Source organism: Diaporthe batatas (assembly GCF_019321695.1).
Source record: "Diaporthe batatas strain CRI 302-4 chromosome Unknown Contig00001, whole genome shotgun sequence".
In the NCBI taxonomy this organism is placed as follows: domain Eukaryota; kingdom Fungi; phylum Ascomycota; class Sordariomycetes; order Diaporthales; family Diaporthaceae; genus Diaporthe; species Diaporthe batatas.
In genome coordinates this window covers 2,264,857-2,288,566 of record NW_025408548.1, presented here as the reverse complement: position 1 = coordinate 2,288,566, position 23,710 = coordinate 2,264,857, and the positions used below count along the sequence as shown (strand labels likewise).

General features: G+C 57.5%; 5 protein-coding genes across 5 annotated transcripts; 3 read left to right on the top strand and 2 right to left on the bottom strand.

Annotated features, from left to right (window-relative positions):
* Positions 1-2,032: 2,032 nt before the first annotated feature.
* KVR01_000874 (uncharacterized protein) lies at positions 2,033-5,101 on the bottom strand (the record flags this gene model as incomplete). Its single annotated transcript, XM_044784825.1, has 7 exons — positions 2,033-2,096; positions 2,234-2,283; positions 2,382-2,428; positions 2,762-2,834; positions 3,096-3,131; positions 3,489-4,018; positions 4,075-5,101. 7 exons carry the CDS (start codon positions 5,099-5,101, stop codon positions 2,033-2,035), a joined length of 1,827 nt encoding a protein of 608 aa, XP_044650823.1.
* A 1,862-nt stretch (positions 5,102-6,963) lies between these two features.
* KVR01_000082 (hexaprenyldihydroxybenzoate methyltransferase) lies at positions 6,964-7,884 on the bottom strand (the record flags this gene model as incomplete). The annotated part of the gene is made up of 1 exon (XM_044784101.1): positions 6,964-7,884. The coding sequence occupies one exon, from the start codon at positions 7,882-7,884 to the stop codon at positions 6,964-6,966; it is 921 nt and encodes a 306-aa protein (XP_044650031.1).
* Positions 7,885-8,213: 329 nt separating this feature from the next.
* Positions 8,214-10,373, top strand: KVR01_000649 (3,4-dihydroxy-2-butanone-4-phosphate synthase RIB3). The gene is made up of 2 exons (XM_044785135.1): positions 8,214-8,896; positions 8,969-10,373. The coding sequence occupies exons 1-2, from the start codon at positions 8,821-8,823 to the stop codon at positions 9,601-9,603; spliced, it is 711 nt and encodes a 236-aa protein (XP_044650598.1). The 5' UTR covers positions 8,214-8,820; the 3' UTR covers positions 9,604-10,373.
* Positions 10,374-17,536: 7,163 nt separating this feature from the next.
* Positions 17,537-22,138, top strand: KVR01_000590 (uncharacterized protein). Its single transcript, XM_044794097.1, has 7 exons — positions 17,537-17,838; positions 18,414-18,850; positions 19,068-19,289; positions 19,565-19,695; positions 19,759-20,190; positions 20,378-20,517; positions 20,575-22,138. The coding sequence occupies exons 5-7, from the start codon at positions 19,773-19,775 to the stop codon at positions 21,352-21,354; spliced, it is 1,338 nt and encodes a 445-aa protein (XP_044650539.1). The 5' UTR covers positions 17,537-17,838; positions 18,414-18,850; positions 19,068-19,289; positions 19,565-19,695; positions 19,759-19,772; the 3' UTR covers positions 21,355-22,138.
* A 365-nt stretch (positions 22,139-22,503) lies between these two features.
* On the top strand, positions 22,504-23,447 carry KVR01_000967 (uncharacterized protein; the record flags this gene model as incomplete). The annotated part of the gene is made up of 2 exons (XM_044781495.1): positions 22,504-22,702; positions 22,870-23,447. The coding sequence occupies 2 exons, from the start codon at positions 22,504-22,506 to the stop codon at positions 23,445-23,447; spliced, it is 777 nt and encodes a 258-aa protein (XP_044650916.1).
* Between the last annotated feature and the right edge of the window lie 263 nt (positions 23,448-23,710).

Here is a 23,710-nt window from a genome sequence, read left to right as displayed (position 1 = left end):
CACACGAGCAGGACGGGGGAGCATCAGAGCTCGACTCACCCATCCAGCCCATCCAGCCCATCCTGACCTGCACATCGTACTGCACCGCGCAGCGCAGCACCACACCAGCACAGTCCTGCACAGTGCCTCGGGCCAGCCCAATAGCAGGCTGCATCTTACTCCATGTTGCTGCTCATCAGCCTCCATCTCCAATCCCCAGCATCACCACCGCCATCACCGCCATCACCGCCACCACCGCCCAACTCCACGGCACCACCAGCAAGTACCAGGCTTGCCAGGTAGCCATCCTTGCTGCTGCCCATGTGGCCCTCTGTCTTGAGTGTGTGTTTTCTGGGGTTCTACAAACCGTCGGCGACCTGCCCGAAGTCCCGGATCTTGCTGTTGGCTGGCTGGTTGGCTGGCTGGCTGGCTAGCAGCTGGCTTCCTGCGCCGTCATCAAGACACGGTGAAACCTTGGGCATATCACAATGTGGGCCCATGTACGGAGCACGGAGTACCCACCACACAACCCACGCACCCATGCACCCACGCACTTACATACACATCCTCACACACCTCATTTCTTCAACCATGACGCTCGAGCACCGAGCACCCAGCCCTGCCCAGCTCTGCCCTCTCTCCTGGCCAGCAAGAGGCAGGAGTAGGCGAGCTCCAGCTGCTCCTGTTCACCACGCCAGAGCGTATCCGTCATGGGAGTCGTATCTGCGACCTCGCTCTGACCAGAATACTCCCGTGTCGCGATCCCAGCAATTTCCTTGAATTTCTCAGGCTCATGCTCAGGCTCAGGCAGCCTCGTCCCTCGTTTCTTGTTTCCCCCATCTCCCTCCAAGACCCCGGCCGCTTGAGACACAGATCGTCAGTCTTGTGCGTGGCCGTACCACTGAACAAACCCTCGCCCAGCATCCTGCTCCCATCACGCTGCGCTCCCCTGCGAGCGCCTCATCTTGGGTCATCTGGGGTGGTGCATAAAGCCTCTTACAACAGCTCAATAGATCACGGACGCCCGCATGTGCGCCACCAAACACCACTCACTCATGGCTGCGGGCTTGCAGATGCCATCTGGCTGTGTGGATTTCATGTCGTTCCTCTCGTCTATCTCATGCCACCCCTTCTGCCCTCTGGCCTGGTCTGGCCCAACCCTTATCCACTCCCTGAGAGGCCACCACCGAGCCAGACTGTCTTACAAGACCTCACGTAAGGTCGGTCAGGATAAGGAATCGCTCCCCGGCTCATCTCATTGGGTGGCCCCGCCGCTGATCTGCTCCAGGGGCGTTCTCTCCTCCTGCCCTGGCGAGGGAGCGACGTTTAGCCCGTCCGCGGCCCACAGCCAGGACGTGATCGATCTCTTACGTGCAGCAGCTGGGGATCTCCGAACCGAGATTGTGCGTGTTGCATTTTCGATCTCGTCGCAGAACAACCTATATCTGGACCCGCGCATTCCATAGCCAAGTTCGAGTCCATTTGCCACCTGCGCAATCAGCTGGATAAGGGTCTCGGATAAGAACGGCACCCAGGTCCGCCAGCTCTGCTGTAAGCTGACGCCAGGACAGTTCCACGGCAACACCTCTCTTGGACCAGAGACACTCGTGCTCTGTCCTTGGGGTACACCGCATGTAAAGCCTGCATGAAGCGTCGGCCGGCCCAGTAAGTGCTGGAGGGGACTTTTGGCGAAGGCACACCACGCCTGGTCCTTGGGAGCCCGGCGGCTGTTCTTGGGTACACTGTGGTCATCTCCTCCACGCTAAGGCCTGGAACTGGTTTCATGGGCACGCGGGAGCGGCAAGCCTGTCTCGGTTTGCTTCTTTGACTTGGGGTCGCCGTCAACTCTTGTCCGCCGGGCCGATTCATAGCCTGCGAGGCCCGCAAGTGGCGGCGTTGAAGCGTGACCAAGCGGGACCAACCCCGGCCATACTGGCCATATATTCTGGGTATAAGCCGGCTATCAAGTATCGTCTTTTATGGTTTGAAAGCAATGGGGTATCTAGCATCCAACACTCATCTCAACATGAAACCATCTCATACACGTCACTTTTCAGTCGGTTGTCGCCATTCTGCTGTGCGCGCGAATCCGCTTCCCAAACTTGTAGAACAGATACCTGCATCCATGTCAATACCATGCATCAGAGCCCAAAGTAATATCAAATAGTTTCTAGAAGCGTGCCCAGACAGGGGGACACGGCTGGGAGTGGAAGGGCGGTGAACCACAAATAGGGCAGGAAGAGCATATACGTACGGGAAGGGCAGCATGGCCACGGTCAAGAACGCCAACAACGACGTCGCCCACTATGACCAAAATCTCGTATTAGCAAGCACTGATTCACCGTGTCTCCCCAAGAGGAGTGCTAGCACATAATTCGTCTGGTGGTGAGACTGCTACTGACCTGATTACCAAGCTTCTCGTACATCTGAAGCCCGAAGAGGGGGAAGGCTAAAAAGAGAAGAAGAGTACGTGTTAGTCAGAACTGTGTCAGGAACAAAAATAGGGACGAACCACTGATGCTCCTGCTGCTCGCGGGTAGGTAGGTCGTATCGACGACATCGATAGGGAGACGAACACGTCTCCCGCCCGCGCGCCCACGTCGTATCAGCGGCTCGTTTGGGGGAGTGTTCATCGAGGGGCTTCCCAGCTGAGCGGGAGAGGAGGGGTGTGTATTGTGTGAGCTGGGACGGGACGGGGACGGGGACGGCTGGCTGAGATGGCTGGCTGGCTGGCCGGCCGCGCGCCCATCCCAGCCCCCCGTGTGCGACGGCTCAAACTTACCAGCTGCGAAAGAGCACCGGGCCAGTGCGTTTGCGGCCAAACTCGAAGCCGCGTAGAGAGGATAGGCGTCGACCTGAAATCCCACCGCGTGTGACGTTAGCGACCCCCCGCGAAACTTGAAGCCATCCTCGTACGTCGTCCAATTGTTCCCCGGGGCTGCCCTCGCACAACATTTGTTCTTGGGGGTCCACAGAGGAGGACGCAACGTCAAACGTGGTTTTGGGTAGCATGCTAATCTGGGGGGGGTGTCATCTCCTCCTCGCCCGGTGGGCGAGACGGGGGATGATCGGCAGGGTGTAGAACAGGATTCAGGGCATGGAAGGATACTACGTACCAAGTAGCTGAATGTCCCGGAGAAAACAAGCAGCGTCTGTGAGACAGGTTTCCAATCGGTTAGTCGCAGCGTCCCGGTTATGCAGAATGCGAGATCATAGACCAGGCGGAAAGAAAGACACCATGCGAGGGAACGGCGTGGCAAGCCGCCCCTGACGAACAATCATGGCTGATAGTGTTACGCTGGGGCCCCGTCTATCTTGTCTGTCTCTGAACCCCTGGTGTGCCACAGTCGCACGGGCTCTTGAGCCACAGATGGCTGAGGCACCGAGGCCTGACGACGCTGACCACGATGATCGAGGTCGTGCCCAGTCTCGGTTACACGAGGAGACGAATAGCATGCCCAAGTAGGAGGTGATCATACAAAGGGAAATGGGGAAACTGAACGACTCACCCCTGCGCCAAAGATGCCTGAGCCGATTATGGGCATGATCCAGTGTACCCACGGGTAAGAAGACCACCCGAACCAGAACAGGCCAATTGTGACCAGGAAACTCCCCAGAATCGCAGACGGGAGGCGATACTCGGGCTCCGCCTTGCCCTCGACGCCCGTGAGCTCGGCGTTCTTCTCGATCAGCCGGGCGCGGATCTTGACCCAGAGCGGCCCCATCAGGGCGGCAAAGAACATGCCGACGAGCATCCCCAGGAAAGTCAGCCCGGTCTGCCACAGGTTGAAGCCGTAGGTGCCCTGGAACACCAGGGGGAAGGCGCCGAAGAACAGGTAGAGGATGCCCAGCAGGATGGCCGAGTACAGGTTCAGGATCAGCGCCATGGGCTCGAATATCAGGATCTGGAAGGGCCGCAGCAGGGACACGCCCACGGTGCGGAAGAGCGACTTGTTCGTCTTCTCGATCGGGGCCTTCCAGCGCTCGTCGCCGGTGTCCTTGCGGATTTTCCTGGCCTTGTTGCGCAGCACGACTGGGTCTAAAACGTGATTGTCAGTCTCAGTGGCTGCCCTGAATAAGCTGGATGGAACTCACGATATGTTTCCGGCACGGTCACCACGAGAGCCAGGCACATCAGGAACGCCCAAATGATAAGCATGTAGTGAGTCCACCGCCAGTTTACATTGGAGTTTATGAACCCCCCAATCATAGGACCGAAGGAGGGCCCCAAGAATGGTGCCGCGGTGAACATGATCATCGGGTAATGCATCTTGTTAGGAGTGAACAGATCGCCGACCGTGCCACCGGACACGCTCAGGAACGCGCTGCCCGACAGGCCCTGGAAGAAGCGGCTGACGATGACGGTGCCGATGTTGCGCGCCACGGCAGTCGGGATGATCCAGACGGTGAAGACGGCGAAGGCGGCGAGGTAGATGGGCCGGCGGCCGTAGAACTCGGACAGCGGGCTCCACATGGGCCCCAGGGCGATGCCCAGGACGAACATGCTGAGGCCCAGCGTGGCGACGAGGCGCGAGCACCCGAACTCGGCGTCCATCTGCGCGTACGTCGACGTGTAGACGGAGCTCGCGCACGTCACGCAGAAGCTGCCCAGCGACGTGAGCCCCACGATCGCCCACTTGCGCGCCAGGCCCATGCTGCGAGGGTTCCACGGGTCCGCGTTGCCGCCCTCGAAGCCGACCTCGAACGGGTCCCTGTCCCGCGCCTCCCCGGCGGCCCGGCCACCCTTCTCCGTGTCGCCGCCCGAGTCCTCCCCCGACGAGCCCGGCTCGTCATAGTCGTCGCCGTCGCAGCCATAGCCGTTGTGCGACCGCACCCGGCTCATGGACGACCTTATTGAGTTGCCTGACGAGCGGGTCCTCGCCGCGGACCGCCCCGTGGCTCTGGCGTCGGCCGACGTGCCTGTTGCTGGCCTGATGGATTCGAACCGCGCCCCGTCGCCGTTTGCGGAATCTGCGGTTTCCGTCTCGACAATCGCCTCCTCGCTGTCGACCGAAGCCTTTTCGATCGAGCCCTTCTCAAGCTCGTCAATGCTTTTTGAATCATCGGGCCGTCCGAGACCGCTGCTGGCGGTGTCGTTTCCGGCAGCTCGTTCGCTGGCCATCTCCCAGTAGTGACTGTGGCCCAGCCAGGGGGCAGGCGGTTGGAAGGGCTCTGGTTGAAGCAGTCGTTGATGCTGCTTGAATTGCGGGGGCAAGATCAGGTGAGTGAGTGGACTTAACCTTCAATTGGCTGTCTGTCCCCTTAGGTGTAAACGATGAATTAGGTATATACAGAGTCCGGTAGAGAGTGAACAACGGATGCTCAATTTGTCAGAGTTCTTAACGCCGTCGCGTTGGTGACATCCAAAGACCGAAGAAAGCAGGGCCCCAGTGGCGCGATGGCGATCCGCCCGTCTCATACGATACTGCGGTACTCGCTGATCTCAGGGGCTGACAGCAACGTCGCCTATCGCTACCATCACGAATGCGACAACAACAATAAATGCGAGTGTCCTTGAAGGCCTTTTTGTTTTTCTTTCTGCCCTGAAGGCTGTCTCCCTTCAATATCTAGAAAGATTTCAGTCTTGGTATCTCGGCGCATTCCTCGGAAGTAGGTTGTCTATGCCCCATAATTCAGCAGCGGCGACGGGCCGTATCTATACAGAGTGGAGCAACTTCTTGTTGCTTAGTTGGATCCTGGCAGGGATCATTACTTAGGTATGACTGGGTACTCGATCCGGCACACATCGTCATCCCCTTTTTTTGCTGTTCACATCCGGGCGGGGATGGACGGGAGGGCAGGAAGGCGGGCATGGCGCCCATTGCTGCAACGGATTTAAGCGGCAGCTTGCCGATCCTGTTGCCGATGAACGGTGGGTCAGTCCAATTGGCCGTGGAAAAAGATGTGGTACTGCCCTGTAGGTAAATGGTGTAATTCATGTCTGTGGATTGTGTCAGGATGGGGTAGGGATGGCCACTGACAGGACTTGGCATAACGGATGAGCAATGATGATGCGTATAAAGGCGAGAGCCGCGAGACGCGAAGGCCGACCTATGCCGGTACGGTTCGTCTTCCCTAGTTGCCACGCTACCTTGTTAGTCTGACCAAGGCTACTTAGATATACTACCTTATTCTGCCAGGCTCAAACCCATGTGATCCTAGTCTGTGATCTCAGGGCCGTGGTCGCTGCCTACACTACATGCCATCGTTAATCAACGGTTGGTAATGAGGATGGACTCGGATCTCGCTCAAACTCTCCAAGGCGCCGGGTCGTCCATGCTTGGCATTCCGAGATTGCCGATCTGCCGAGACGGAGGAAGATTGACTTGCGACCGGAAGCGCCCGGCTTGGCCTATCGTGGCGGACGGCAATGGCGATTGCTGAATAAATAAAAAGATGTATGAAATTCGGTTAATTCGACCAGATTGCGTCGGATCTCGCTGGCAACTGTTGAATTTTTTTTTTAGAGTCCCGAATGATCTTGATCCGGATCACAGAAACGCGGCTGGTGATACATGGCCTGCCTGCACGATTGATCGACTGAGTGCTTAGAAATCGAGGCGATGCTGTTGGCATTGTCACTGACACTAGCAAGAAAACAACCAACAGGCTCATACAGGCCCCCAAATGTAGGTCCATTCCGAGATGGTTGGAGTCGCCCGGGCAGTCTTACTTAGGTATTTCTGATTGCTGGGGAGCGTCCTCGGCGCCTGGCTGCTTCAAGTCTACGTCATCTGCGCCGCATCTGCCATCGCATCCAAACATGAAGATGTAAGTGGAAGGTGGCTTCAAGAGAGAGACTTGAAGCAGCCAGCTTTCAAGGTCGGGCAACTCTGCCAGCAATTTCATATGACGAGCAGAGTGCGTGCGTACACAACTGAGAAATGCTACCTGCGGTCTCCTGCGTTGCTGCTGGCGGCTGATTCGGGTTTCCAGCGCCGACATCATGTTCGACAGGGCGGCGGGTCGCGTAGTCTCTCAGCATCAGAGGTCCTTCCTCACGGCAAAGAAGTAGTTGCCGACCTTCTCGCTGCCAGCGACCTCCTTCCAGCCCAGGCCGGGCACATACACGACACCCATGACCCTCGGGTGGCTCCAGCCGTGCTTCCTGGCAAAGTAATTCCTCAGCTCCTCCTCGTTGATGTACTTGTCCCAGCTATGCGTCCCCTTGGGCACGATCTTCAGCACGTCCTCAGCCATGAAATTGGTCGTGAACCAGCTCGTCCACGTGCGCGCGATGGTGCTCATCACAAGCCAGCCACCCGGGCGCACAAACTCGCCGCACCGGTCCAGGAAGGACGAGGGCTTGTCGACGTGCTCGATGACCTCGAACAGGCTGACGACGTCGTACTTGGCCTCGGCAGTGGGCGGCAAGGGCAGGGTCTCGATGGCGCCGGCGACGTAGTTGAGCTTGGGGGCCAGGGACGGGTCCTTGGCGGCGTGCAGGCGTGCGACCTTGAGGACCTCGGGGGTGGGGTCGACGGCGGTCACGGACTCGGTGGTGGGCAGGCGGGCGGCAGACTCGGCGAAGATGCCGCCGCCGCAGCCGACGTCGAGGTAGCGGAGCTTTCGGGCGGGCTGTGGGGCGTCTGGTGCGGATGCGTGGCAGTCGCGGATGAAGTCGTGGCGCAGGGGGTTCATCAGGTGCAGTATGCGCGAGGAGCCGTGGGGATCCCACCACTCGGCGGCGAGCTCGTTGAAGTGGGCGACCTCGGATGCGTTCACGGACGAGTACGAGGACTGTGATGACGAGGAGGATGGCCCGGAGTTGGAACTGGCATCAGGGGCACTGTTCTGAAAACTGCGGCATGATGCCACGAAACGGAGCGGCAGCAGACGCGAAGGTGATGGACGAGCCTGACGGAGCTGTCGCAACATGGCAACGGGTGCCCTTGACGGCGCCATATTGGTGCGTGTGAGGCTATCTATGCATACGTGTATAATGTGCAGGCCTGCCAGAAAGGAGGGTCGACGATGCAGAGGACGGAGGTGAGGTGATGAGAGAGTAGTTGGGCAGGTGCAGATGAAGTCAGAGCCTCAACGTCTGTACTCCGTAACTTTTGGCCGGTCCGGGTACGGTACCGATCCCTGCAACGGCAGAACGGGTGCTGCAGGTGCTGCAGGTGCTGCAGGGTCGTCACGGCAAGGGGTCCACTGCACTTCAGCCCAGCAGGCAGATTGCCAGGCACTCCGAGGGAGCTGGAGGGGATGGTTTGATGCGGCTCACCATTGCTGACGAAACCAAAGAGACAGGAAAACTGGCTCGGCAATGGGCACTGGCATAGCCTGACTCCTCCAAAGGCGAAGAACAGGTGTCCACGGAGGCTCTGTGCCTCCAAGGTTTCGGCATTGTCGAATGACGCGATGACCTAAGCATTCCCATATGCTCACTCATCAGCCGATTCCAGGCGAGTCGACTCGAGTCGGGCGCGGCAGCGGGAACGGGAACGGGTCTCGCGGGGCTGTCCACTCTGGCAGTCTGGCTGGCTGATGGTGAGCAACACTTGATGATCTAGACGACACAACATCCACTCGTGGATCTATGTCACGACACAGTATTGCAAATTACCATTACACATACATAGCGAGTCTTTTTCTCTTCTTCTTTTTGGTTTCAACACTGCTTGCCGACCTGATTGAGCCGCACTCAAACCCATAGAACCCTTCCCCGTGCCGACCGTCTTCCCACATCCGCCCCGAACGACTCACGACCGACCACTACGGACTAGACCGAGGAAGCCGACATAGTCCCGACTGCCCAGCTGTGCTTGACGGACTACAAGGGCGGCCACCACTCCAATTGATCTCCTCACGCCCTTGCGACACCATCCTCTCCTCTTCATGGGATCCATAATGCCGTCCACAACCCTCGACCGGTCCGAGTTCGACTCGATACCCGACACCATCAAGGCCTTTCGTACGTACACAAAATCACATGCCCACCCACCACCACACCCGATGTACTGACCCTCTTACCCCCCCGTCGCAGGCGATGGCCAGTTCATAGTAGTCCTAGACGACCCAGGCCGCGAGAACGAGGCCGACCTGATCATCGCCGCCCAGGACATCACCGCCGAGCAGATGGCCTTCATGGTGCGCCACAGCTCGGGCTACGTGTGCGCGCCGCTCACCCCCGACCTGACCCAGAGGCTCGACCTGCCCCAGATGGTCAGCGACAACGAGGACCCCCGCGCCACCGCCTACACCCTGACCGTCGACTCGGCCGACCCCTCCGTCACCACCGGCATCAGCGCCCGCGACAGGGCCCTGACCTGCCGCACCCTCGCCGACCCCCAGGCCAAGCCCGCCTCCTTCCGCAGGCCCGGCCACGTCCTGCCCCTGCGCGCCCGCCCCGGCGGCGTCAGGCAGCGGAGGGGCCACACCGAGGCCGCCACCGAGTTCTGCCGCCTCGCCGGCAAGGAGCCCGCCGGCGTCATCTGCGAGCTCGTCGACGACGGCGAGGAGGTCGAGGGCCAGGCCATATTCAGGGAGCCCGGCATGCTGAGGGGCGAGAAGTGCATCGCCTTCGCCAGGAGGTGGGGGCTCAAGGTCTGCACCATCGAGGACCTGGTCAACTACGTCGAGAAGACGGAGGGGAAGCTGGACGTGAACGGGTCGGCGTGATGCACCACCGCGGTGGGTGGGTGGACAGGCCGAGCCTGTGAGGTTGTGAAGCGGAGGGTGTGGCAGCCAGATCTATGCGGGCATCGGCCTGTTTGCGTGTGACGTCGACGCGCGCGCGTGTGGGTGAAAAGGTGTAACTGATTTATAGAAGTGGTGGTCAAGTCAAAACTTTGGGAATGGATACATCGGAATCTTTTGCCGCGAGGCATTTCGCAGGCCACCAGGGAATGTGTATTTGTTTGTCTATGCTGCTACTCAACTTCTTGTATTAGATCTGTTCATACCTGGGCATATTCGCCCAACAGAAAAGCTAAGCAGTCAGGCCGAAGATCACAGCTGCCCACTGGATGAAAGCGCTCCGAGAGCCCAACTCCCACCACTGGTCATGAAGAGCAGCCACACCTGCGCACTGGATGGCCACAGGTTTATCTCGAATCGTTCCAACCAGTGATCTTGATTGAGTTCTCCACATTGAGCCTGACCGCAGCCGAGCCTTCGTAACGTTACTTGTATAGATGAGCAGGCACATGGCTAGGGAAGTCGTGACGACCCACACACACCGTCGACAACGAACCGACACAGTTCGGCCAGATCTGACGGTCGATCTCGACCCTCCAGAGCCGGGTTGGGGCATCGGTTGCCCTCTTTCTGTAGACTCTTTCCGCTGGCCCCAAGGTGCTGACCCTGGCTTTACAAGTCGCACCACTGCAGTCTCAGGGGCCAGGTGTATACAACGTCCCGGTTCACCTGATGTAGCCCTGTGAGCATGGCCACACACCGCAGGGCCGGGGGGCGCTTCTGCTCGATCTCCTGCACACGGCAAAGCTCTCCGTGGGCCGGGTTTTCAGAACAGAAGAGGTGACGCACAAAAAACGGCAGCGCCGATTCTCTATAGCTACACATGTGAAGCTCCGATGCGGATGACGAGTGAACACATCTCAGCGGGCACAAAACTCTTGCCGAGGCGAACGCCCCGAACCAGACGGGCTGATACTGTAGGGCCGCCCGAGCGCTATCCAAGGTGAGTAACTCCGGACCGCGCATATAGCAGTAGAATACGTGGGGGTAGAAGTATACTCGTTTGCGCCGCTTTCCACCGGGCTTCGCGCCGGCTTGGAATCCAACATCCTAATAATCCATGTGTTAATATCTATAATAGTACAACAACAACTCGCCCGCCTGCCCTGAAACTGCGGACTGGACCTCGGCGCCCACGTCTCGGCCTCGCCCGCCAGCATTGATCAGAGGACGACTCGTCCGATATGCCGACAGGGTGCTCTCGCGCGGGAAAAATAAATGCAACGGTCTCGGTGAAGATCCCACACGGTAGGCCGGGGCGGGTGATAGGGCAACAGGTGACTTGACGCTACGAAAAGCTACCTCAGATCTGGCGCGAGATCGAATACAACCCCCCTGGGATCGACACCGCGATTGGAGCGTGAGAGAAGATGAACTCTGAGAGGGCCGGTGCAAACGGTCAACGGCGATGCGCGGCTTGAAACCGATCTTGTGCAAGCGGCTTCCATGGTTCTCGGGGATGGCCCTGCATGCTGGGAGGCGGGGGGAGTTGGCCGAGAGTCTCTGCTGTCAAAATTCTGGTGGATCAACGGGAACGAGTGGGAAGAGGTGTGTGTGTCCGCTGATGGTGAGGCAAAACATCATGACAGCATCGGTGCTGGGTTCACGATTTGGGGGGGTTGGCGCGAGCATCTAAGTTGAGCAATTCCGTAGAGAAGCTGGAACACACCGACAGGGAACGGTCTGTGCTTCATCCCCTCTTCCTCATCCATTCCCCCATTTCGGGGAGCGAATCGCAGCGGAACGAGCAGGCATTTTCCCTCTGACGTCTGCCACAATCATATAATCCTCCGATGCACATCAGCCGCCCCGGGGTCAACGGCCACGCCGGCAACTGACTCCCAGAAGAACACCGGCCTGCAGTCCTCACAGTGGAATCTGTGGCGTCACTCCACCCGCGCCTGGGTTGGGGTTTTGGCCTCGGCTTTGCTTGGTTCCCCGGCTGGTTTTACATGTGTAATATGGCCTGTATCGCAGGTTCGTCCAGGCTTGATGCCATGAATAGACATGGGGGTGGGGCCGGGTGCCTATGCATCGTGCATCCGCCCGTGCCCTGTTCTCACTGAAGATGCCGTTGTTGAGAGTACACAGTAAGGGGGTCTGCGTGTAGCAGTACCGCGCCTCCCGGTTCCTGGACTCGCACCATTTTGACAGAATCTGTGAAGAGCCGTGACTTGGCAGTAGCATCGACGAGCGCCTCTACTCCGGACTGTGAGCTACTCGCCCAATATTCTCTGACGAAGCTATTTGTTCTCGGCGCTCGCCTCTGATATGATCTCTACGATCCTGCACAAATCGATCACAAATTTGGCCAGGGTGGAGTCCTTCCAGAAGGAAGCTCTGGCCGTCCTGTAGACACTGCGTCCTCCCGCCTGCCCGAGTCACCGATCTCTCATCTCTGATCAGACACGGAACCCTGTTAAGTCCCCGAGGCGCAGCAGAACTGATGACACTAGGCTCTGGGGGAAACGTGGAGGAGGCGTGCGTACGCGGAAATGCGTGTGCTTGCGTCTGCGATTCCCTGGCTTGCCTGGTCCGGGTGTGTGTGAGCGTGCCTAGGGCGAAAATTCCAGGCGAGTCTAATGGACTGCCAGACTGCCCGCTCACCCCTGATGCAAACTGACATCGCCCCAAGATCCCGGCTTCTAGAAGACCCACTCGCGGAACGTGGCCCGAAGCCGGGAACGAGGAGCAGTCCCAGCTCGTGGGGCATGACCCAAGTCTCACCTTGAGTCGCGCAACAAGTTGAAGCATGTGTCTCGCTGATCGGGGTAGACGAGAACAGTCCGCCCTAGGCTATCCTCGTATTCGAAGCCGCTCGAAATGACAACGGTCAATCTCTTCACAGTGTGGTTCTTGATCACAATTTGATGCCGCGGCAATCACTAAGCCTGTGTTCTATAGTACCGAATCGCCGACGAATTACAATTCAATGCGAACAGCTCTGAAATGAGGCCTCTGTTCTCTGGCCAGCGCTTGGGTAGGCAGTCACCTCTTGGTCCAGCAACGAAGCTTTGACGCCCCTATTGTCCCAGGATGAGTGTCAATGTGCTGATCAATTGGATGTCGACCTACGACACCATATTTTTCGGTGGCCTGCTCTCGGTGGTATTCAAGCCAATCAAACAGGATGTTGCTTGACTTTGAGCATTGCCAGACCGACTGCCTCGAGCTTTGCTTAACATGGTTGAAAAAACAATACCGGGCGTTAACGTGAGGGCGCCGAGTCCCAGCACGTTTTACGGTAGATAAGTAGGTTCTGTGGCCTTGAACCTAGTACGCAAGCTTCCGGTATGTTTCGCGTTTGGGAAAACGTGTTCCAGCGAAGTCGCAACGCCACTAATTGCGACCCGGAAAGGTTCCTGAAGCAGGAGCGGACTGCCTAGGTATGCATGCCTGGAGCCAAAGGTGTGTCGAGCACGGGCTTCCAGCAACGCTCTATTTCTTGTCTGGTGATTTTTATAACCTGTCAAAACTATACCTGACGCAATTATTGGCGCCAGGACGATGTCATTGAGAGCTATGCCCCAAGGCGGACAAGCCTGAGGAGACGAGTCAATAGATGGTTTTGCTCAAAGTCATAGCTCTCGAGATCTATGTTTCGAGATCTGCTGCAACATTCAGACTGAGAGCCGCCCTTTGAAACACGGCCGGCCAGTGCTGAAGCTGAGGGAAGATGGACAGGATACCCTCGGCGTCTGTGGGCTGAGATGGCGCTTTGATGTCTGGATGTCTGTTCGCAGGGCTGAGGGCTGGAGAGGAGTGTGAGGGCCGACTCGCCCGAGAAACAATGGGCAGCTGGTGGTCTGCCACATCGATCCTCAATGACCGGGCCAGTCGGTCATTCAGCACGGCTACTCTGTTGCCCTTCGGTCCGTTCCACGACAGAAATAATGGACCCTGATGAGGGCCCGGGACACGGGCCAGGAGAGCCAACTGGTGATCGCTGCGGCTGCAACGCCAAGCTCCGTAATCCGTCTCCATCATCAGGGATTTGGATCAACTTGATCCTGGACTCAGACGGGAAGAGCATCTTGTATGGCAGAGTGGCCCTGGAATCCAAACAGGCTGACAGGTGGGCAAATGACGGCGACTAACGAGGGAAATTATTGTCAAGTCTTACTAGATCCGGCGTAGCAAGGGAAGTAACCAAAAATAGAAGATGGTTTGAAGATGAGCCGACTGCCACGCCGTGGCATGAGTTGCGAGCCTATTGGCGATTGGGAGCACGGCAGATGCGCAACGAAGCTTGCTGTAGTTGCAGTCAATTAGTTGGGCAACGACATTTTCGTGCGCGGGCGAAATTAGAAACTGCGCCCTCCCAATTTCAAAGGGCACGAAACCAAATTTGGGTTGTAATGTTGATTGCCTTGAGTGACGTGTGATGCCCGATTGGGCTTCACAGCACTCCCCTTCCCTTGTCTTGGTGCCTTGTTCGAGATGACGGTCGGGCATTGCCTGATCGATACTGCAACGAGTGATCAGAGAAACGACGCGGCCTGAGATTGCAGAGCCTCTCATGACGTAGAAGCTAGTATACGCACGACTGGAAGCCAAAGACGATGGCAGACAACTCGTAGTTGTCCTGCCGTTTCAGCCGAATTTCGTAGAGAATAATGCATGCCCTGGTACCTGGATGTACATGTATTGTATATCATGCACTGCCGGGTGGTCCAATCCGTTAGCCGGAGATCTTCAGGTGGCTCTTGGGACTGAGCCAGGAACTCGGGAAAGCCGGCCTTCAAATGAGCTGGGGCAGGGGGTAGCCTCACTCCCTGAACGGAAAAGACGAGCACGTTGAGAAGTGCAGGTGGACTCAATTTTTCAGGTGTGACCTCAATCGGGCCTAGGTACCTAGGCAGATTAGTCTGCAACGATTGGAGCTGGAAGTACTTAGCCCATGCCTGTGGTTTCGACTTAGGTCAATATCCGAGGAGTCTGGTGGGATGTATTGGCAGGGAGGCTGAAATGGAACGACGTTGAAATCGGACTTGCAGGGGACTTGGTCGTCAAGACAATCAATCAGTAGGTTCATGTACTCATTGCCGGTTAAGGGGTGACACGGGCCAACCTGGACCGCGAAAGCAGGCTTCCGTGCAATGATTTCACCATGTTCCGTCCTGTGCCATTTCCGACCGGCCCTGATTCTACCTCCTAATAAGGGCTGGAATCCGTCTCGATCTTTGCAGCTGGGCGCTTCTGGTCATCGAATAACGTTGGCGGTCGGTCCCCTGACCGCTTCGTGGCATGCAAGACCAGCGCAGGCGGCACTGACAGCGAACATCTGATATGCTGGTGTGGTCCTTGCTCCCACCGCAGTTTTGCCTCGCATTTCATATTCGACTAGCGAGACAGGGATGATCAGGGCGACGGCTCCACTCCCCGTCTTTGGAAGGATCCATATCTTCTAGAAAGGTTCCAGAAACTTGCCTCTTCTGGAAAAGCCAATTTTAGGCCCCAGTCACTGCCCCAAGCGTTAGCCACAAGCCAGCGCAGTCTCCCCACTGCCCTCCTTGACAATGTGACCCTGCGGCCGGGGGGGCCTCCTGAAGTGTGATGATGATAGTTCATCTCCTCCGCCGGGTTCTTGACGGGTTGCCCCTTTGCGTCGTGTCCACTGCTTGTCAGGATGTCTGAAGTAGCGGTAAGGCGTGAGCGACAACTGTGAGCTACGATGATGGGCAGCATGCGGGCCTCCGCAACAGGCCGCGTAAGAAGCTCTCAAGGACCCTTCGACCTTCGACCTTCGACCTCGCTTTCGAGTAGGGCAATAGTGGCGTGCGAACGACAGGTCAGCTCAATGTATGTGAGACTGAGGGTAGGGCTGGACAGCAGGGGCGAGCGTTGTCACGTTAATGTCCCCGTTCGTCAGCTCCCCCTCACTTCCATACTCATTCCCGTTTCCGAGACCAAATTGAGTTGCTCAGACGTCCGAGCGTCTGCTGTGAGTCGAAGCGCGGGCCTGCTTTTAAATCGACGTACGGAGCACATATCTGCATGCTCCCGCGTTCTCCATTGAATGATGGCCTAGGATAGTCGAGGGCGGAATGCATCTGGCCTCCCACATGGGGAAAGGTTACGGCACATCTGAATCGTCAAAACGTAACTGGAGCATGGCCCATGTCTCGTGGCGCCCGCGCTGGCAAAGTTACGGTGTACGGCCGAATGGGCTCTCGCCCGTCGAAGCCGACCAGGCTCCTGGAATTGGCAGTCGAGTACCGCACGAGTACTTACGGAGCTACCGTGGCAGGGCCGCCGGCTCCGTATGAGGTGGAGATTGTTGTCGTTACAGTAGCGTTGGTCGAAAAGCACAGTGCACAGGGCACAGAGGGGAAGCATCTCAGCATTGGGCTGGCTGAAGTGTAGAATCGCGGACGCTACTTGGGCAGCTGCATCGACATCAGGCGGTGATGCAAGAAATACCGACTGGTTGCATCGGTAATGGCAGACAGGCGATGCGAGAGATTGATCACATCACACATTTGCTGCTGTCTTGCGGTAGATCAGACGGGAGTCTGAGCTCCCAAGCTGGGTTCGCAGCCTGGCGGCGATTTGAGCGCTGATGTCAAACGCAGTTGTGCTGTCCCTCAGGTCCCTGTGCCGTACTCCGTAGTGGCAGGGTGGTCTCGGTCGGCTACATGGCTCCCTGCCGGGTCTGCCTGAAGAAGGTTTTCGCCATTGTCCTGACCCCCGGTGCCCCGGTCCTCGAGGCAAGACCAGCGGGCTGGGTGGTGCAGGAGGCGAGGAGCGGCGGCAAGTAGGCACAAGTCGGAACAGCACGGTTTGCTTGGCTCATCTCGAAGCCTGGCAGATTGAGTTTGTTGCCATGACACAGGGACCAAATGGCAGCCATTCTGGCCTTGGAGTTGTCGAGGCTTGGCAGAGGCACAGGCGCAGGCCGTCCGTCCGCCGTCGTCCGAAGGGCAAGGTTTGGCTGGCCTGGCTGGTGGTGCAGAAGGTTCCAAGGTTGGGCGAGGCCTGCATGGCTCTGGCTCCCGGTGCCCCCAGCCTTGGGTGAGCGTCTCAGGACACCGAATCTTGCAAATCTTGACGACTCGTTGAGTTGGGAGGATCTGCCAACTCATCTGCAGGACAGACAGAAACAGGCAGGCAGGCAAACATGCAGGCAAACAAACAAACGACGGGAAACTATGCCCAGGAGCAGGACGGGCTGACGGGCTGACGGGCTGCCAGACTGCGTCGGTGTTGGTGGCCCCGATTACCGTACTGCAGACTGCAGCGGAGAGGGACTGAGCGTGGAGCGGGTAAGGGACCTCGGGAGGTCTGCTGCAATCAACGACACACAGCAGAAAAGGGCGATGAAGGGACTTGAAACCCCGGCAGTCCGTCGATTTGCACATTGGCCAGCCAGTCAGTTACCCAGCTAGGCAGGCTTGGGGCCGGGGGCAACGGGGGCAACGGGGGCAACGGGCAGCAGCAGGGGGGAAAAGGGTTCGGCTCGGTTCTGGTCTGGCTGCAGGCGGGCGGAAGAGAAGGAGCTCCCCAGCGCCCTGTGCGCCGAGGGGTGGAGTGGGCTGGGCTGCACATGGTGGGTGCTTGGGCTGGTGGGTTCGATGCTGGTGGGCTGGGTGGGCTGGGTGGGCTTGCCTTGCTGTCCACCCCCCCTGGAGCCCTGGTTGCCCAAGTACCGGCTGTGTACAGATGCTGCCCCCTGCACACCTGGACACACACCTGGGCGCCCCCCAAGGTTGGGATGTTTCAACGGACCTGTCGGTCTGGCAGCCTGGGCAAGGGTGCAAGCAGTAGTGTACTGTGCAGGCATGGTGGGCTGTACCAGAGGCCGTCCTTTACACAGGACCGCTACCCAGCCAATGGTCGAGTGGAAACCCTGGAAGTGAAATAGAGTGAGTGGGTTGGACCATGGAAAAAGCTACCTGCCCTCGCCCGCCCTTAGTACCTGCCCAGGGCCATAAGGTACGATTTTATTTTTAAGAAGACCCCTTGTCCTCGACCCAAAACTTCCTCCTTCCCGTCAGAGCGTCATATCTTCTATCACCACCGCCACACGCTCCTCTCTCCGACTCCGACTCCCGTCTCTGTCTGTGCCTCATAGCATCGGACAGCCTGCACCTCACACTCCTTGTTCAGGGTGTAGACATCGCCGTCGTCATAGCCACCGAAATCACCAACCACATCGTAAGTTCTTCACCGACTCGAAACCCCTTGCCTCGCCTTGCCTGGCCTCGCCTCGCCTCGCCTTGCCGCCCTTGTTACCATCACAACCGAGAGCCCAGGACTGTGACTGGAACTGGGAGCGTTGCATCGGACTATCGCATTGTTTTGGCTTGGACGTGTGGGACACGGAAAGCAGCAGCAGGCCTCTGATATCTTGTTGCCCCAAACAAACGCCGCGCCTGCAAACAGTATCGAGGACTCTGGACCAGCCGTCGTGCAATCATTGTTGGCCATCCCTCGCCTCCTCCCATTTGAGTTTTCCTGGCGTCCCATCGGTTTATCTGAGCCCCCGACATCCTTGACGGCCACCTTTCCCGACTCTTGACGCCTGCGCTGCGTTGCTCTGCCTCTCTCCCTGGCTTGCCGACCTCGCAGTCCACCCTGAAGCAGCAACATCGTGACGAGCTCTAATCGCACAGCGGTTCTCTGCGTCTGCGCTTGGCCACGTCTCCGTTGATCTGCATTAGTCCTGCGCATGTGCCATAAGAAAAAAGTGTTGAACCCTTCGGTCCAGTGTAGCTGACCGGCTCAAGCAGAATTTGACAGTCAGCGGCCACGCCGATTCGAGCTTCCTACGCGTCCACAGATCCTACCAACTCCAACGGTGACATCAGGACCATCCATACCGAGGTCACAACTAGCCCTGTCGCGTCCGAGTAGACACCGAGATATCAAAGTCGCCGTGCGAATTCCAGTCGGCAGTAATCGAGGACGGGTTGTATTGAGTCAGCCTCTTCCGACGACTTCGGCCTTCATTGCCATCGACCCTACGGATCCCCTCACAACAGTCTTTCCTGATCAACGCGTCGGGGCGCAACTGCGAAGGGCAGCGGGCACCTCGCGCATCACCTTGCGCGTCAAATCTGCCCACGCCGAATCCTCCGACCTTGCAGGTAAAACTGGTCCCCTACACTGTGCACCGGAATAGACAAGATCCAAACGGGCCTTGGCCAGTGTGGAAAACAGACACTAGGTGCGTCAACATCCTGCAGCGTTTGTAAAGGGGTTGCCTATATCCGTCCAAGATTGCAGGTCTGGGACAGAGTTTGTCTCCGGGCCTGTCGGCAGGGCCATCTTTTGCCCTCTGCCACGTCATCCTAGTTCCACCAGCAGTCACCGTATTTGTGGGCGGGAGACAGAGCCGGAATTTCAAAGAGTATTTGAGCTGACAAGGCAATTGCCAAAACCAGGCTGGTTCAGGACAGAGCGCGTCTCTACTAATTCAACACGCGCCTCTTCCTGCACCTTGATCCGTGCACGACAATCCGGTACCCACCCCCAGCATTTCACGGGTCTCCAGACAGGGCCCGGTCAGCCGCGTGCAGCAGTCAGCAACCGCCAACGACAGGCCCCGTTTTGCTGCCCAGTGCCGAACTGATACACACCTTTGTGGTCTCGTGTGTTCATCTTGAGTAAGTCATGATCGATCCGTTCAGCACACATTCACCGGGCCGGACTACAGACTAGGGGACAAGTGGCAGCCGGGTTGCAGCTCATGCACGCCGGCTGTCACTAATTGGAGGCATTCACCAATATACTCCAAACAGTCACGGCTTCTAAAACATTCACATTCCGGCTCCTGTTCGACCTATCACCTCGGCCATGGGAGACGCCATTCACCTTTCATATGCCCACCAGTCTCACCGCCCCTCCCCTCAGCCTCGAACTTTACTAACAACAGCTTCAGTTGATTCGCGACCTGCATCTAGCGCACCTGCAACCAACAGCCACCGGGTTCCGAAACATTCTGGTGTTGTAAGACACATCTTATTTCCTTGCTGCGGGAGTGCAATTTCCTTGCGGACGAACCCGTGGACCGTGCGTCACGCCTGTCCAACTCGCCTCCTTTGTCTGGCTCCAGCTTAATCATGTCGTCTCCAGCTCCCGGTGAGGTTATGGGCATTACCAATATGCTGAACCAAAAGGGCGGCGTTCAAGCGACGCATTCAATTCCAGGTGTTCAGGGATCCACTCCAGAACAGCCTGCTCACCAGCAACTCCCCCAGATTCCGATGGACCGCGCCGACTCGCCTCACGGATCCGAACACTCGAGGTACTCGCAGCCTACCATGAACGGCAGCATGCAAAACGCTCGGCCGTATGGCTCTCCCAGTGCGATGCACGCCCCTCTCCACATGCCCGAGCCCAACATGGGCCCAATTGGATTTCCTGGCATGGCCCCCGATATTGCCCACGCCATGCCCCAATATGCGAAGCCCCCCGAGGCGGTAGCGGCCCAGCCACCTCCCAAGGCATACCCATGCAGCACTTGTGGGAAGGGATTCGCAAGGCGTAGTGATCTTGCCCGCCATGGTATGTGACCATCATTTTCTTGGCGTTCTTTGCAACTTGAACAGATTTAGGGTCGTTGGCTTGTGTTGAAGTGGAGTTTTGGTTGTTCCATGGCCGCTAGCCGCTACTCCGTCACATCGTCCTTTCGTTCTCGGACGGAGCCCTGGTTATTTGAAGACACGGCGACCATGCTAACAACTGAAATCAGAGCGGATCCACACTGGTGTGCGGCCACATGTCTGCGACTTCCCAAACTGCGGCAAACAGTTCATCCAGCGATCCGCTCTTACCGTTCATCAGCGAGTGCACACGGGAGAGAAGCCACACATGTGTGAACGTTGCGGCAAGGTAAGTTCTCCGGCACTTTGACAGACAAGCCTCAATAGCTGACGAGAATCAAAACAGCCCTTCAGCGACTCTAGCTCTTTGGCGCGGCATCGTCGGATCCACTCGGGTAAGAGGCCGTACAAGTGCCCGTATGCCGATTGTCAAAAGACATTCACGAGACGCACGACACTCACTCGCCACCAAAACCATCACACTGGCACAGTCGAGGATGCTGCCCGCGCGACTGCGGAGGCCCTGGCCAGGAATAGCGTGGCTCGCTCGGGCTCCGCACGTCCTGCCCGGTCTGACGGTGATCAAGTTAGCAACCATGGATCGCCCATCTCTACTCCCTCTCCTGCGCAAAGGACTATGTCCATGTCACCAAGCTCCGAGATGGTGGGTGCCAACGGAATGCAACACGGCTATGTTGGAAACACGTCTTTGCCCGCCCACCTGCGCAACGACCTGCACACCGGCAGCCCCACATCTACAACATCGGCAGGTTTCGCCAACAACGTCCGGCCAACATCGCATCCCACGGCTTATGGAGCAGCGCCTCCGACGACATTGGAGCCGAGCATCGAGAACGGGCAAGGACCCGGCAGTGCTGCTGGAAGCCCACACATGAGCAGTGTTGGATGGGCTTCCCCCTCACATGTTGCGGCATCGCCTGTTCACAGCAACAACGGCAACGGCAGCTACGTCTACCCAGACCCTGACCAAGGGTATCCCAGCAACCCGGCCGCACAAGGGCAGCTGTTCTACAGCGCGGCCATGGGCTTGCAGAGACCTGGGAGCGCTGAGCCTGGTGCGGCAAACTACAACAAGCCACGCCAGGGTGAACTCTGGGCTGCCTGAGAGGAGCCACGAATGTCAGAAGGACACTCAGTGCGTGCACAGGCCTAGAGGCATAGAAACCTCTTCTTTGGTTGCATATCCAGGCATGCAAGTACAAATCATGACAGCAGACCGGCTCGTATTTTCTCAACCCTTTTCGGCCGTCAAACAGTGACGATTCCAGAAAGAATTTTGGCGGGTACCCATTGATTGTTCAATTGGTGCGGAAATCTGCACCTATTCTTTTATAATGCGGAAGTTACGGCGCAAACTTGAATCGACTGTGGAGGGTGGTAATGAGGATTCTCGGCTGGGAGTACACTTTTCTTCACTCCTTTAGACTGGCAAATGGGCACCGAAAAGGCAGGACAAGCGTGGCAGCGCAACAGGACGATGACAGGATGGTGTTTGGAGCTCACGGTTGATTGCTTTCCAGGTCAGCAGACACAAAAGTGACTACCTATTTTACTATTTTGTAACGTGTAAAACAATTAGACGTCCGATAGCTTCGATGACCAAGGAAAGAAAAAAATGGGACTTCTGTGTACTTGACATACAGCTTGACAATAGTGTGACACTGACATGTCATATATCGAGGGCCGGTGAGACGAGGTCAGGAGATATTTCTTGTACTTGCTTGATGAAGCCCTTGTTCGCATCAGCGAGTGGCGCCCAAGCGACTTCTGGGTTGAGAGAGCCGAGCCAGCCTCGTCAGACAGACTGCGTCCGCCAAGTAGATGTAAGAGGTCGGAACCGGAAGCTGGCCAGGATCCGAGGCCAGGCTAGTTTTGTTGTAGCCGGGCGCTGGCTCGGTTTTCTGTTTACTAATCTTCGGGCCTGTGATGCGGCATTGCACCCATGCTGTGGCTCTCTAGGGCATTGTTGGGCTGTCTAGTAATAAATAATAATGTAAAAGCAAACGTGCCTGGGCTCCTGTCTCTCTCTCCACATATACTGGGCCTATTTCCCCTCGATCTCCCCGTGCTGCTGTTCTTTCTGTGGCCGCTCGCTGTCAATGTCAAGGGAACCGCCAGGACGTCGTGCATGGATTTGCTGCTTACCTCATATGAGCCAGCAGCCCATCACTCGACAATAGCAGCCTCATCACGATTTATACTGGGATTGGTATCATCTTGGGGTGAGAAAGAGTTACAGATACTGAGTTAGTTCATGGGTATAAAATCTGATACCATGGCTCCGGATCTCACCATCACGATTCAGACTTTCTCGGACACGGTCTGTCCCTGGAGTTACATCGGCAAGAAGAACCTCGACAAGGCGATAGACATATACAAGCAGGCACACCCGGAAGTCAATTTCGAAGTAACCTGGAACCCCTTCTACCTAAATCCAGAGGCCAAGGTATCAGGTGAGATTCCCACACCCTCACCCTACCTAGCAATGTCACCATCATCACCACAGTTATTTCACCCAGGACAGCTAGAAAGAAGGGAAAAAATACACTGAGGAGGCAATACCCCTATCCAGGCAAAATATTGTCTAACATAGTCGACCAAGAGCTGATACATTCACAAGGATACAAGAAAAAAGACTACTACGCCGTCATGTTCGGCCCCGCGAGGGCCGCAGCCTGGTTCGACCGGGTCAACGACCGGGCGAAGTCGATGGGGCTGTCCCTCAACTGGGACGGGCTATGCGGCAACACGCGCGACTCGCACATCCTCCTCCTCCTCGCCCAGAAGCAACAGCAACAACAAAAACAGCAGCAGGAGGAGCGTGAGGGGGACCAGGACGGAGGAGGAGGAGGAGGAAAGGACGACAGCGACACCACACTGCGGGACACCCTGGACGCCCTCTTCGACGGCGTGTTCGTCGGCGGCCGCGACGTCAGCGACAGGGGCTTCCTGGCCGAGGTGGCGATCGGGGCCGGCCTGTGCGGGGGCCCCGGGGAGCTCCTCGCGGTGCTGGACGACCCGCGGGCCCGGGCCGAGGCGGACGCGCTGGACAGGGCGGCCAAGAGGGTTGCTCGGATCACGGCTGCGCCTAGCTATGTTGTCCAGGGGCGGTACAGCGTGGGCGGGCAGCAGGACTCCGAGGTCTTCCTGGTGTTGTTTGATCGGATCCGGCTCGAGGGGGGCAAGGATGCGCAGTAAAGTTTTTTGCCTGGTGTTTATTTGCTGGGATCTTCGTGTCCCAGGTTAACCGGCGCTTGTTGAATTGTGCTTTGTGTGTTTGATTTGTATGGTCAAGCCCCTTCGGGAAAAGGTGTGGGTGTGTCTTGGCTTGGCCATTTCCTGGCCAGACCGGGTTTGGCAGATCGGAAGGGTTCCTTCCATACTGTGATGTGGGAGCTGGTCGTCAAGAGAGGAGTCCAGTTCAGGGGTAAATGTAGGCCCGTCACCGAGAATGAACAGCT